Source organism: Leptonotus elevatus, chromosome 2 (genome assembly GCF_054856555.1).
Source record: "Leptonotus elevatus isolate MCC_2025b chromosome 2, RoL_Lele_1.0, whole genome shotgun sequence".
Classification (NCBI taxonomy): Eukaryota; Metazoa; Chordata; class Actinopteri; order Syngnathiformes; family Syngnathidae; genus Leptonotus; species Leptonotus elevatus.
The window spans coordinates 34,717,384-34,731,980 of record NC_141240.1 but is presented as its reverse complement, the minus strand read 5'-3'; the positions used below and the strand labels follow the sequence as shown (position 1 = coordinate 34,731,980).

Genomic DNA, 14,597 nt, shown 5'->3' with positions numbered 1-14,597 from the left:
TCATACTCTATATATGTGTGACAGAATAGTAGTGATTCTACCAGAAGCTTTATGTTTTTTTAAACTCTCTCCATTTATTAGGTGGAATCTGCGTGGCCCAGTCTTTGAAAATCCCGCACAACCCCAAGATGGAGGATTATGACAAAGCCATTCAACAACTGCTGGAAACTCAACACTCCAGGGCAGTCGTCATCTTCGCCAATGAAGAAGACATACGGTGAGCGGCGGCGGCGTACATGGTGGCATCCTCGGTGCCGCTCAGGCGTGCTGATAACTTGCCGTGTTCCACTCTTTAATCTCTGAGTGGCAGCTCCCAAAGACAAAGCCACAGGCAAAGATTTGCCATGCATGCGGCACGGCACGTCTGTTACACAAACATGCCTTGGCAAACACAAGAAAGCATACACGGGGAATACAGATCACAAGAGAGCAACGCGGATATTGTGTCAATTGTACTTGCCCGTAGGGAATTGTCATCAGAAAAAAGCACACAATCAAATATTTACTACAGTACTTGTTTTGTTTTAAGTGAACAACACAGAAATGTGTCATAACGTGACAAAGGTGTCAACAGGCGACTGAACACACGTGGACTGCTTAGCGTTACAATCCGGACTCGGGTGTGTGTGTGTGTGGGGGGGGGGGGGGGGGGGGGGTTCTGCAGGTACTTACCTCATTCCAAATAAGATTCATGTTCAGCACACTAAAGAACCCAAATTGTCCTGAAATGTCAACGTGTCTGAGGATAGCTATTTGTATACAGTCATGCACAAAATGATTCAACTAACCAGTTGGTGTAACAAGCTGTGTATCTGTCAACTGTTTTGAAAGTAAATGATGCTCAGATTGAGCATTTACCTCTTGGCTTGACTGAACTAAGCCTTTCTGAAATCATTACGTTTAGCGGTACCTGTAACCACAGTTACAGATCACACACAAAAGCCGAGTTCCTATTATACATTATGAAACATGACCCTAAGCTTACCTGGAAAGCCTGCACTATAAACCGAGAGGAAATGGAGACACTGGTTCGCAAAATGGCCTCCATCAGGCATGTGACGTACGGTAAATTCAATCAATAACAGAGCTGTGCTGTGCGGTTCAAAGTGTCCAGACTTTAACCAGCCTTTGATTGTGCAAGTTCCCCCACTTCAAATGACGACAGAGGTCTGTCATTTTCATTATAGGTACTCTTCAACTGTAAGAGGCACACTGTGGGGGAGAAAAAATCCTGGAAATCACATTGTAGGATTTGTAAATAATTCACTTGTAAATGATTGGGAGAAAAAGTATTTGGACAATAACAAAAGTCACCTGGCAACATAAATGTATTTTCTATGGGGTGGAGGTCTGGTGTCTGGCTTTGAAATGCTTCTTAGGGAGCCATTCCTTGGTTGCCCGGGCAGTGTGTTTGGGATGATTGTCTTGCTGCACACACAATGGACTGGTTAAAAAAACAAAAAAAAAACAATCTAGTGGGTTAAGGTCATATTGGCTTGATTAACCAATAGATTGATCAGACATTGAGAAAGTAAGTCTTAGATAGTTAACTTTGAAATATATTTATTGTATCAATTTATTGTATTCTAGATGTATTTATTAATTATTACAAGTAATTACAATATATTATAATATATGATATATTAAAAATAATATAGTGTAAAAATGGAAATGTATGTCTCGATAGATCACTAGGCATGAACAGCTTCGTGGCCTAGTGGTAGAGTGTCTACCCTGTGACTGGGAGGTTGTAGGTTCCATCCTTGGCCGGGTCGTACCAAAGACTATGAAAATGGGACCCATTTTCCTTCCTGCTTGACACTCAGCAGTATGGGTTGGAATTGGGAGGTTAGATCACCAAATGATTCCCAAACGCAGCCCCTGCTTCTGCTCTCCACTCCCTCAGGGGATGGGTCAAATGCAGAGAACAAATTTCGCCCCAATTAGGTGGGTGTGACAATCAGCGGTACTTCTTTTCACGGGATTCCCGAAAAAATGTCAGCCTCTAACACAAATTAACCAATATCTTGGTCAGAATGACCAATTTGTAACGGTTGGCCCATTCACCAATATATATTGGTTGAAAATACCTACCATCCTAGAGTGGTTGTTTTAACCAAATGATCTGTCGGACACATAACTACCAGCTAGATTGGTAAATGTAACCCTTTTTTGGTAGAATTTGGTCTGTTTTTAGAGTGTGGACGACCCAGCCATGTTCACCCTCACTGCTCTCACTGATGGTAGGAGGTTTTAGCCCAAGATCTCGCCAGACATGGCCCCATTCATTTTTCTCTTTAACATGGATCGGATCAGTCGTTCAAATTTGTACCAAGAAGTTCTATTTTGGTCTCATCTGACCACATGATATTCTGTCAAGTCCATTTCTGGACCATTCAATTGTTCTCTGGCATGGCCTGAACATGAACTGGCTTAAGCCTTGGCACATGTCTGGCACTGCAGGATTTGATTGCCTGCCGGCATATTGTTACTGATAATCTTTGTCACTTTGGCCACAGCTCTCTGCGTGCTTCTAGGATTTTTGCTAACCGTTTTCATGATCATTTTGGCCCCACGGGATGAGAGCTTGCATGGAGACTCATCAAATACTTATTTGCCACCTTAATTAAAACATTCTTCTTCATTCCTACAATGTGATTTCCAGGATTTTTGAATTGTACCTGTGATGAAAGTTACAGACTTAAAGTTGCACCCGCAACCCACATAAGAAGAAGCAGCAGAGCAAACAAATAGATGGATGGGTGACAGTCGAATTACACACGCGCACTTTCTAAGCAAAATGTCCTTGTTGCAGGGGAGTCCTCAATGCCACAAAGAGGGCCAATCAAGTGGGCCATTTCCTGTGGATTGGATCTGACAGCTGGGGTGCCAAAAGCAGTCCCATCCACCACCTGGAGGACGTAGCAGTGGGCGCGATCACCATACTGCCCAAGCGCTCCTCCATTAGAGGTATGGCATGCGTCGTTATTGCCGCCATGTTTCAACTGCGCACCCTCGGCGGGGCCGGCCCTTCAACTGCCTCCATTTTTATCTATTTAATTACAGATAATGAAGAATTATGATGTGCGTAATGTTGAAGGATTACAAGAGATTTTAAATCATCACAGAAAGTTTGGAAAGATTAGCTTGTTGATACTCCAATTGGCATTATTATCATGTGAGAGGAGGTTTGCACTATTGTAAGAATTTAAGTCCTTTCATTATGTCTGCTTCTCATCCTTTGACAAATAAACACTGGAGCCTGTTCTCACCACAAATCCATCTAAAGTAATGCACCATTTATTCTTTAATCTTTTGAACTTTCTGAAATTGATATATGCTAACCCGGCTTTTAGTTTATAATAAGGTATAGTTTTAGTGGCAAATACCACATTAAGACGAATAAGATTCAATGAATGAGCTGTATCAGAAATTAGTATTGCTAATTTTCGACCGACACTGAGCGCTACATTATTAATTTAACAACACGGTTATTATGGTGGGTGTAATTATAGCTGTTCTAGGTACCACTTTGCAAAGTACCTTTATGAAGGATTTATAAATTGACCCTTATTAGTTTGTGTACACTATATTAAGACCTATTAAAAGTCTGTGAAGTAGTGATGTACTGCTTACCTAAAATTAGCTCTGCTGTTTTGCCCTTTTGCAAGTTCATTAGGTACTAATGATGCAATATGTCTTCAGGCTCATTTAAACTTAAGTCTGATATTACTTGCCAAATAGTGAGCCGACACTTATTGATTGTTCATTAATTAACACGTGTAGTGTTTTTGTTAAATTGTATGAATACAGGATAAGGATCTGCACGGTAAAAAATTAACTGGAGAATTTACAGGAAATAATTGGCAAAAAAGTTGCCAGCTAATTCTTGTAAAATCGCAGTACATTAGTGTATTTACTGTATACAAATTACAGTGACTTACTGTGTTTACTTTTACAGCAATTCACTGTATTCTAGTTTACAAGCGTTTCTTGTGTTCTACGTAATTTACAGGAATTTACTGGCAACTAAAGTTCCCAGTAAATTCCATGCATGTCTTTGGAAGGAGGAGACATGAGCACCCGGAGAAAACCCACACAGGCACGGGGAGAACATGCAAACCCCACCCAGGAAGGCCGAAGCCCGGATTTGATCTCACGCTCTAAGCGCTATGAGGCGAATGTGCTAACCAGTCAGCCACCATGCCACCCTTGTTGTAAAATCAAACCTCGTTCTGCAGCCGCGTGCATAAATGAATGTTAGTTATAAAGTTGCCTGTTTATCGGAGAAATGCGATGTGAAGACAATGCAGACTGCCCTCGCGCTACAATATTGTTCTTGTCCTTGCTCCGGTGACAATACAGGGTCCGCTATTTGCTTCTTCTCCTATAGAGATACCCGCCAAAATCCAACAATCTTTACAGTATTTACCTGTAATCCACATATAGACATGCCAAAGCATAGTTGCTGTAAAATATACAGTATTTTACCGCAAATTATGCACATTACTGTACCTTATTTTTACCCAGAATGCTCCTTGTTTTAACCATAAATCATTGCAGTATACAGTTAAATACTGTAAAATAAATAAAAATAAAATAAATAAATAAATATATATATATATATATATATATATATATAAATATATATATATATATATAAATGCTGTTATTTTTTACTGTAGATTTTACAGAAATGTGTTACAGTGTGGGGAAAAATCCAAGAACACAGTAAATATAATTATAAATGTGTTCTTTGAGCAAGCAAAAATATATTTATTATTTTTATTGAAATACCCGATCGTTCGAATTTTCAGGAGGATATCCTAATACCAAAGAATTTGATAGCTGTGAGTCTTTTTCGGTCACTATTCAGTCAGAGGAAAGATATCACTTCAGCTCTTATTGCAGCAGCATTTGAAAACAAAAGTGACTCACCTGTTTGTTTACATTTGCACGTTAGAGATAAATCATAAATTATTTGCAGTTTGTCTCATAAAAAGAAAACATTTTGAAAACTTGGAAATTTATATTAGACATTATATATTATAATTTTGGCAAAAATCTCATCTTGATCTCATTTTGTGGGATTTGTATCTTGTCCCGTTCCTAATATATACATATACATACATACAGTACATATGTGTGTATCCTACCTGCTTCATACATACGTCATCTCCAGTCAAAATGTTATAAGCAGTCATCAGTGTGACACATTGCAGTAGTACCCCAGTGCAAACATAGTGGTAAACAAAGAGTATATTGTTGAATCAAAACCTCTCTGAAAGTCTCGGAAAAAAAAACTCTCTATTGTCTTTTTAAGGACAGAATATTACGTACTTGATTTGATCTTACTTGATTTGGCATGTGTATCTAATCTTGTGCCCACTGGTGGACACTACCAACATTACAAGCCAATTCACTAGTTGCTAATGACAACATGAGTGTATGTTTGGTATTGCACACGTAGCACATTTGGGGGCTTTGAGAACTACTGTACTTTTTACCGCGTGCTGCTTGCAAAAACAGCGAAAGCCGTTGAAAGGTGGCATGAAGTTTACCGGTGTTGTCGGCTTCATGAGAAGCTCTGTTTGCTCACAAGATATGATTGCGTGTGTAGTGCCGCTTTAAAAAGCTTGACTTGACATCACATATCGGGATCATCATCTCACCCATGCGCCACAAACTCAAACATTAGCATGTGATTACTCTACACGGCTAGAATTGATTGCGAGACGTTTCATGCATTTTAAGACAGCCTTTGTGATCAAATACAATATGTTGATTTAGCTCCTCGACAACCTGATTGCCAAACAGGTCTCGTTGTTTTCTGCTTTACTCTGCAATTCCTTCCAATGATGTTCTACGGTCCTCAGAGACCATGTCCTTGATGCATATACTGTATATTTAGCTTGGAGGAGGGAGACCAAGGTCACGTTGCTCACTGATGCTTCTCTGGGGTGTTATGAGATAAGCAAACTCATCGGAGTAACTTTTTTGCTGGGCATTTATTTAGTTGGTTTGATTATTTCGCTTTCCCACCATTTTCACTGGACGGTGTAGTTTAAATGTTGTGTTCCTTTAACATGTCCGATGAATCAAATGATATTAGTTATGAGGTGCCGTAGTGAGAAGTTACATTTACTTAGTTACTTCTACTGACAGTAAATAACTTTTGGGATAAATTGTACTTGTCAGAGTTGCTTTAACCCATTAAGGCCGCAAGCCACTCTTGCGCTCTTCTCCTTTTAAAGCCGAGGAGAGTGGATACGTAATTTTGTTTAGTTTTGACCAAATCTTAGCCGATGAAATGCATCAGAATATACACGAGGGTGACGTGTACCTCGTATCATGGCTTGGAATTTTATTTGAGCATTCATGGCAGACGCAGATTCGCGGGAGTTATGAAATAAATGACGGTGATTGACGACGGCACGGGAGAACTTCGAACCATTGACATATTGTTAAAAAATATGTTTGTAGACAATGAGGATGTTGAAAATTTTGACGGCTTTGTAATGGAATGGACAACGAATAATTACCACTCCATTCCCCGAGGCTATTACAACTGCACTCCAGTGTTGAAGGTAAATATACCCGCAGATGTAACACAGTTGTTTGATGATAATTTTTTTTTTTTTTTTTTTTTTTTTAATATTTATAATAATAAATTTAGGTTTGTGTGAACGCAACAAGTGTAAGTAAGCTGTGAAATGTTTTTGGATAGGCAATGCACAATATTGTTATTTTCATAATAATATATGGATAAACCGATCATTTAGAAAGTGCTTATGTCGATAACCGATGAGTAAACCGATAATTGTTTGAAAAATACAAATATACTTTTGAATCCTGCTATAAGTCTAACATGTACAAATACATTAAAACATTGTGTAAAGCTAAGTGAAGCTGAGTTTTTTTAAAAAATATATTTATATCTCTGCTTCAAAGACAACCAGTAACTCATTTTGAGTTTGTCTAAAACAAAACAGTCGAGGGTAACATTTTGGGGAGACACAGTAAAGAAAGCCCATGAGGGCGTCACAAATATGTGACACTACTATAGGAAAGGGGAGGGTTGAGGAGTTGGGCACAAATTGAGCCACAACCCCAAAAGATGGACCAATGTGGCGAGTCTATTATTATCTGATTTCTTTATTATCGGGTTCATCTGTATGACATCAAATTGGCCGATAATTGCCGATAATTATCACAGCTAGAAGATCGCAGATAGGAACATAATTACAAAATAGCAACGCATGACAATATCGGTGACCGATAATTATCGTGCAGCCCTGTTTTTGGAATTATGTTTCTATCTGCTTCAGGAGTTGAGATGTCAATTATTTAGTAGGCATTGACAATATTGTTGAATTTTCAGGGAAACTTCAGGTTTTCGGGGTTGATTCTAAAGTCATCCACACAGTAGGTTTTGGAGGCATGTTTTGCCAGGCACTTTAAGCCTTAATTATGCAACACAGTCATCACTCGTTATGTCATGGTTCACTTTGTATGTCTTCACCTCATCACAGATTTGTTTTAATCGTCCTCATTGTGGATTATTAGCTATATTGGCGAGATTCTGTGGTGATTATTTCTCCGACAAATGGTAATCTCGCCATAGGTGCCACTCTACCAACCTCTGCTCTACCTCTAATGAAGGTTATGTTATTTTCTCTGACAGAAGATTGACACGGAAATAGAACAGCAAGTGGTATTATAAATTACATCTATAAGAGCCGCTAATGATTGGATTTCAGCGTCCTTAATTAGGTGAGGCCTGGCCAAGACAAATGTGCACCGTGTGGTTCCGTAAGGTTATGATCAATCTGCATGGCGTCATCAGTCAGTGGTCTTCTGAAAAGAAATTGATGTGAATCATCCGACCTCTGTTAGTCGTTGCCACCCACGATTCAAATGATGTATTACACAATAATGGCATTATTATTATCATTAAATACAGAAATGTGTTTTTTTGAATACAAATGATGGAAAATGATCAAGTTGTTTTAGGATTTTGAGCCACATTAGGTGGAAAAAGTTGCTCTAAAAAAAGAAGAAAAAAAGATCCTGTATGGAGACGTTCCTTCCCTTTGCTTGAAGCTGTGTTCCTCATATACAAATGCTCCATACAAAGGCCTTTTACAATCCTAACTTTAATATGCAGTGCCTGTTTTCGTACCACCACCAGCTAGTTCAATGAAGTAAAGAAACCAGCTCAGTACCATCAGGACTTTCCTGCTCCAGGCAAGAGACTGTAGCACCAGTTATGCTTTCTGCGCTATTCATTATGCAGCCTGTATTTTATTTTATTTTTAATTAGTGCAATTTCTAAGAAGACAAAAGTGCTTGAAAAGAAAAAAATCGACTGCCATGGTTAAAGTTTGATGAGGTGGCGCTTGCTGGTTAGCTTCCAGCACCTGGCGGCCACAAGCGCACTGCTGCTGCACATCATTTCCTGCAGGTTCGAATTGGACCATAATTGGGCCGGAACTGAGGTTTGCTCTTCTTTTGCTCACTTCCCAGGGTTTGATGAATACTTTACTGCGCTCACCCTAGAGAACAATCGTCGGAACGTTTGGTTTGCTGAATTCTGGGAAGAGAACTTTGACTGCAGGCTTCTCAGTGCATCCAAGAAAGAAGACAGCACTCGGAAATGCACAGGTACCTGCTTTGTTTTCCATAACAGTCACAACAACGCTTGTCTGAAATGAGAGACTTATTAAGAATGTGTTTGTTTGTTTTTTGGTGAGTTTGGCATGACTTTGCTGTAGGGCTGCGCAATTCATTGAGTATTAATAGTGAAATTGGCAGCCACGATGAAATTTACATTTAAAATGCAGGCTCTACTGCATATTTAATCAATGACTTCTTCGACAAGTAGTCAGCCAACCACCAGGGGGCAAACTCATGGTTAAGATTTCCTTAAGATGCCTAAATTAACGCATGAACAAGTACTACAGCGGGAACTTAAATATAAGGAACGAGCATAGATATCTATAAAGACTAGATGTTTCGTCCGCGCACACAGACGAGACAAACAACCATCCACACTCACGGTCAATTTGGAGTGTTCAATTAACCTGCCATGCATGTGCTTGGAATGTGGGAGGAAACCGGAGTATCCGGAGAAAACCCACGTAAGCACGGGGAGAACATGCAAACTCCACCCAGGAAGGCCGAAGCCTGGACTCGATCTCACGTCCTCTGCACTGGGAGGCGGACGTGCTAACCAGTCAGCCACTGTGCCGCCAAAATGATAATCCATTTATTATAAAGTCTAATGTTGATTTCAAAACCGCTACTTGCGATGAAAATACAGATGATTTCCTTAACATGATGAAACATTGTGAATAATAATCGTAATTACAATATTGAGTACAATTAGGCCTTCAATTAACGATTATTTTAATAGCAGATTAATATGTCGGCTATTTTGTTGATTAATAGATGAATTAAATAAATAAATAAAAATCCATCCCTTTATGCAATAATTATTTTTTTTTACATTATTTTAAATTAACAGTGTAGAAATTGCACAAATATAAATTCTGACTCAGTTACTAATTTGGTTCATAACATATCAGGAAATAGGCAAAAGCTCTGCTTTGCATTCAAAGGTGCAGAAAAACGAGAGACATTCTGTTTGCTCCCTTTCATCGCCGCCAAAAAGTCCAACAGCGGGTGTTTGTGCCCAGCGGGTTGACGCAGAGTTATTATTGGAATAACAGCAACGCATCACATCACGTCACGTGTCTTGCTTATGCTATAGTTACACTGTCTGCTCCTGTAACAAATAACCTGCAACTCATATAGCCATTTTCTTTCCGTTCCCCCGTGACAGCGCCAGACTGTTTATCCACATTATCATTATTTGGTGCTTTGAATAATTGATATCTGTCAGCTTTATATCAATGTTTCACTTGGGGTATTACAGAGTTGATTTGCTTAAAAAGTTATTGCGCAGTGTGTCTTATTTGCTTGTGTGTGTCGCAGAGGACAGGAAGATGTACATCATATTGGGCCCTCTTATTGTAAATGGCGTACATATTCATTTGAATTTGGTCGGCATGTGACTATGCATATATCTGTTGTATTTGTTGTTATTACAATGCACGCGATCTACTGTCACGAATTGACAAATGAGTAAAGGACCCCAAGAAGCAGACAAAGCATAATGAGTACAGTACGAAGTACAAACAAAAGAGCATGTAATACGCGAGAATAGGATATCAACAAAAATACCAAAAACAAACCCTCCAACTGAGGGTAGCTGAGGTAAGATCTAAAGTAACCAAAACCAAAACAGCAACAACAAAAAAACTAGAACTAGAGTAACGATGACCGAAGGTACTTACGCAAAAGAAAAGACTTGAAAAAGTACTCAGGACTGATGACGCGAGGAAATGGGAGTCTGGCTATGGCAGTGAGCAATTGACATACAATAACCCGATGCTGGCCCTCAGTTGCCGTGTGCTTAAATATCCTGCTGATCACAATGACCAACAGGTGTGGGCCAGGAAGCTCCACCCATTGGCCAGCCCCTAATAACTGAAAAGAAAAAGAAAACAACAAGCAGGCCAAGGAACATGACACCCACGTTGTTTCGACTTTACGGAGCCCGTGCCTCGTCCTTAGCACCTTCTTTTCCGTTAATTTCCCACAGTAATCATGCCATTTTAAAGTTATTTGAAGTTGTGTTGTTACCTCCAGCAACGGGCGTCCATCGAGCAGGTCGGCTCGCCATCAGGCGCGTCACAGTTTCGTGTTTAAGTTTCCTGTCCGTCAGCAATGAATGTACGTGCGGAAACACGAAACATTGGTTATTGGTTAAATATCTTTTTTTAAATTACTGTACAAAGTATTTTTATGTAAATATCGACTTTAACGGTGAAATCTGTCTTAAATCGAAATTCAGGTTACATCGCCAGTGTAGGAACGGAACTCCGCCGTAACTTGACGTGACTCCCTGTATATTCTCTTAAAATATATTTTTAAAACATCTATTTAACCATTTTTATTGTTGTTTAAAAAAGATATATATTTCTGACTGTTTATTATATCCCTGGTCAGTTTGAGGAAATACAATTCGAAAGGATTCTGGAAATTTCTACAATAACCTAGAACATTCTAATCCATGTCATCAAAACAGCAAAAAGATTTTTTAATTGATATCATTCACAAAATGTCTCTTTTAACTCAGCATTCGGTCAGGATTTGAATATTTTGAGGTTTATATATGCTTACATTTGTATAAGATGAAATGTACCTGATAACCTTTTCTTAGGCTTGTAAATCTAGAGGTAGAAGGTAGAAGTAGGGATATGCTGATCCCATTTTTGTACCTGAGTCAGTCGAATGATTGAATTTGAGCATCAGCCGATATTGAGTCCGATCCAATACCTCAGCAATGCATTAAGACGGATATAATGTATGTTATCACAATGCATTTCCAATAGTGTGTGTCTTCAAAATACATGTCCAGGGTTGGGAATCCGACTGGCAGGTAAATGAGCTTGTCTTCACATGTTGAGTTGAAGCACCTGTGAGTAAAGCCAAAGTGTTTCAGGGTTTTTACTTTCTGGACCTGGACTCCCCGACCCTGTATGTGTCAATGCAGCTGTGTGTGTACCATAAGCTTTTATCTTTAAAAATACTGATTATTTAATGTAATTGGTTGATTAGTTCTATGGACCTGTCATTCAAAATAAAGCAAATTTTTTACAAGCCATGCTTAGGTTAGTAATGCAAGTTGTTACTATGGATATTGGATATTCTTCTTCGACGCCTCTACAGCAGCAGTGTCCAAAGAGGTAGCAATAGAAGAAGAGCGTCTTCCCAGTGAAGGCAAAGCAAGCTTAAGGGAAACAAATTAGGGTGGTATTTTGTTTCCCAACATGTGTTATATGAGCACATAATAGAAGACTATATAAAGACTAGTTGTTTTTTTTATATTTCCAATTATGAAACGGGAGACGGCTCGTTCCCGTTCGGATGGAGACAGCAACACTGCTTCCTCCACGTGAATAGTTGAGGACCTGAATGTGAACTTGCGGGAACCTGCCTCGCTAAAATTGGAATGGAGTGGAATACAAAATGACGTCACCTCTAGTGTGTCAAAGAGAAAGTGAGTCATGAGTTTGCACCGTACAGTATATCCTAATGAAGGAGAAGCAAGGAACGAACGCCTTGTGGCTGAGGGGTAATTTCCTTTCAAGTCACTCTATTGAAAAGTTGATGATGAGACGCTCCGAACAAAGACAGAGGTTTCAGAAGACGCATTAAAAACATGCATTGCGCTAATAACAACGCGTCCTGGATGGCCCACCAATATTACACCCGACGAATGTTGATTTTGTGGTCGCCATGGCAGTCACAGAGTTTCGGACTCCCCTCATTATGAGCCAGTCCGCCATTTATTATTCATAAATGATTTTCAAGTTGCTAGTTATTAATGAAATAGAATTACTTCATATAGCTTGCTGCTTTAATGAAAACATAGTGTAATGCCCCCTGGAAGCTGCCGTTCTATATGCAGGCCAGCCGGCAGCAACGTTAGCCCGTTGTTTGTTCCTCTGCTTCATTTAAGATATTCCTATTGAATTTCCCAGGGTGTGTCTGTCTGTCCTCTCTTTCATTAATATTTTGCTTAACGCCCGAGGACTTACTTCCTAAATATCCGTCTTGAAGTTTCTCGGTGGCGCACATTAAATTCCCTATGCCTCTCCATGATGGAGTCAGTTGAGTTCTGCAGGAGGAGTCCGCTTTATTTGGGTTTGAAATTACAGAGGCGATGACAGCAAGCCGAATGACTGCTTATTATGCCCCCGTATTTGTTGTATTACCGTCTTTGTGCTGGCTGTAATGGTAGTGTTGTGATGCATGCTCGTATTACTTAAACTCAGGGTGCCAACAGTTTGACAGGCATGGTGCTGCATTCATTATCTATGTGGGTGACGCTGGTAATGCGGGACGCTGTATTAATCGTGCCTGCGTGCACGTTGACGCTTTTGCTAGTGTGACACAAATCATTGTTTGCCCAAGGATTTGCTTTGCTTTCCCATGTATACTGTGTGCTGCATTTCGTCATGTGTCAAAGATAAAAGATGCACGTCCACGCAGCGCACCCCACAAACACTCCATGAAATTATCATAAATGACTTTCATTCTTCCCTCCATGCAGCAAAGAATGCCTTTTATAACTGTGAAGGCCGCGCAACGGTTTTGATAGCTTCTTTCTTCACATCTCAAATCGAGTTTTATTTGCTAATGTCAAATCCAAAACAGGAAGCTTGTGAATTCAAAGAGCGGGCATATAGGTCATCCTATGCTTATTTCTTTGATGCTTGTTGGCTGTAATGTGCTAAGTTCTGAGTAATGGACTCAAATGTCAACATTGATTGTTTTTGACCTCCTTCTGTTAAGCAAGTCTGCTGTGTCCTGTTAGCATCTCCAGTCAAACAAAATCATGTGTATGAGGCTTTATGTTTTCTTTTCTCAATGGAAAATGTTTTGTTTGTACCACACAAGATATTCTTGATACTATTATTGCACGTACAACTTGTGGCACGAGTAGTCGTCGTGCCTGATTTAGAAAAGGTTTGCCCAAACTGATGTGGAAGCTAATCTACTAACGTGGCTCACCCATGGTTGACAAACAGGCAATATTGCCACACAGTTCATGGAATGTTTGCCAATATATTGCTCAGTTATGCTATGTGGCCGATGATATCCATTGAGTACTCGCAATGGGATTCATCAAACCCGAGACAAATTGCAATGGCGGATTTTGCAACATTAAATACCACATTTGAAATTGGTGCGAAGTGCCATTTAAAGTGGTGCTCGTGTGGTTCAGGCAAAATGAGAACGTTTACACTTGTGTTATTCTAAACATTATTTTTTGCAAATACCAAAAATAAAATCTGTCACGACATAAAATATCATTTATTGCAGTGGTTCTCAAAATCTTTACACCAAACTTAAATGCCCAAGAACCACCACCCAACTCTACATAGACAACTAGATGAGGGGCCGTAGGCGCACACTGGCAGACTCGCATCCGTCAGCTTGCCCCAGGGCAGCTGTGGCTACTTAAGTAGCTTCCCGCCACCACAGTGTGAATGTGTGAGTGCATGAATAATGTATCAATTCCATTGTAAAGCGTCTTTGTGTGTCTAGAAAAGCGCTATATAAATCTGATGCATTATTATTATTTATTTATTTTTAAAAAGTATATTTAATATTATTGTAGTTTGAAGAGTAACATTGGGGAAAAAACATAATTTAATTAATTAATTAATTAATTAATTGATTGATTGCAGTTGAAAGTTTAACACAACTTTTACCCCGATAAAATTTTAAAACATTAAATGCAAATGTGTTGTACTAAACCCTAACTACAATTGAACTGTACTTAGGCAGTGATTCTTTTGCTTACCACTAAATGAAGTCTACGTGCCACTAGTACAAATAGTAGCGCACTTTGACAATCGGGTCTGTCACAAGAAGGTGTCATGCTTGCTCACAGAAGTCAAAGACTGCACTTTACGGTAGCCTTGAGCTGGGCACGAAAATAGGGTCTATTGAGTTCAAAT

General features: G+C 39.4%; 1 protein-coding gene across 2 annotated transcripts in view; it reads left to right on the top strand.

Moving 5' to 3' along the window:
* The window catches only part of grm7 (glutamate metabotropic receptor 7), a 140,357-nt gene that overhangs the window by 68,859 nt on the left and 56,901 nt on the right, over positions 1-14,597 (top strand). For both annotated transcript variants that reach the window (XR_015094076.1, XM_086068667.1), the window contains exons 3-5: positions 82-217; positions 2,816-2,970; positions 8,527-8,664. Coding sequence is in view for 1 of the 2 variants with exons in the window: in XM_086068667.1 (XP_085924793.1) it covers positions 82-217; positions 2,816-2,970; positions 8,527-8,664 (429 nt within the window). In the remaining variant the exon portion in view is untranslated. The remainder of the gene's footprint in view (positions 1-81; positions 218-2,815; positions 2,971-8,526; positions 8,665-14,597) is intronic.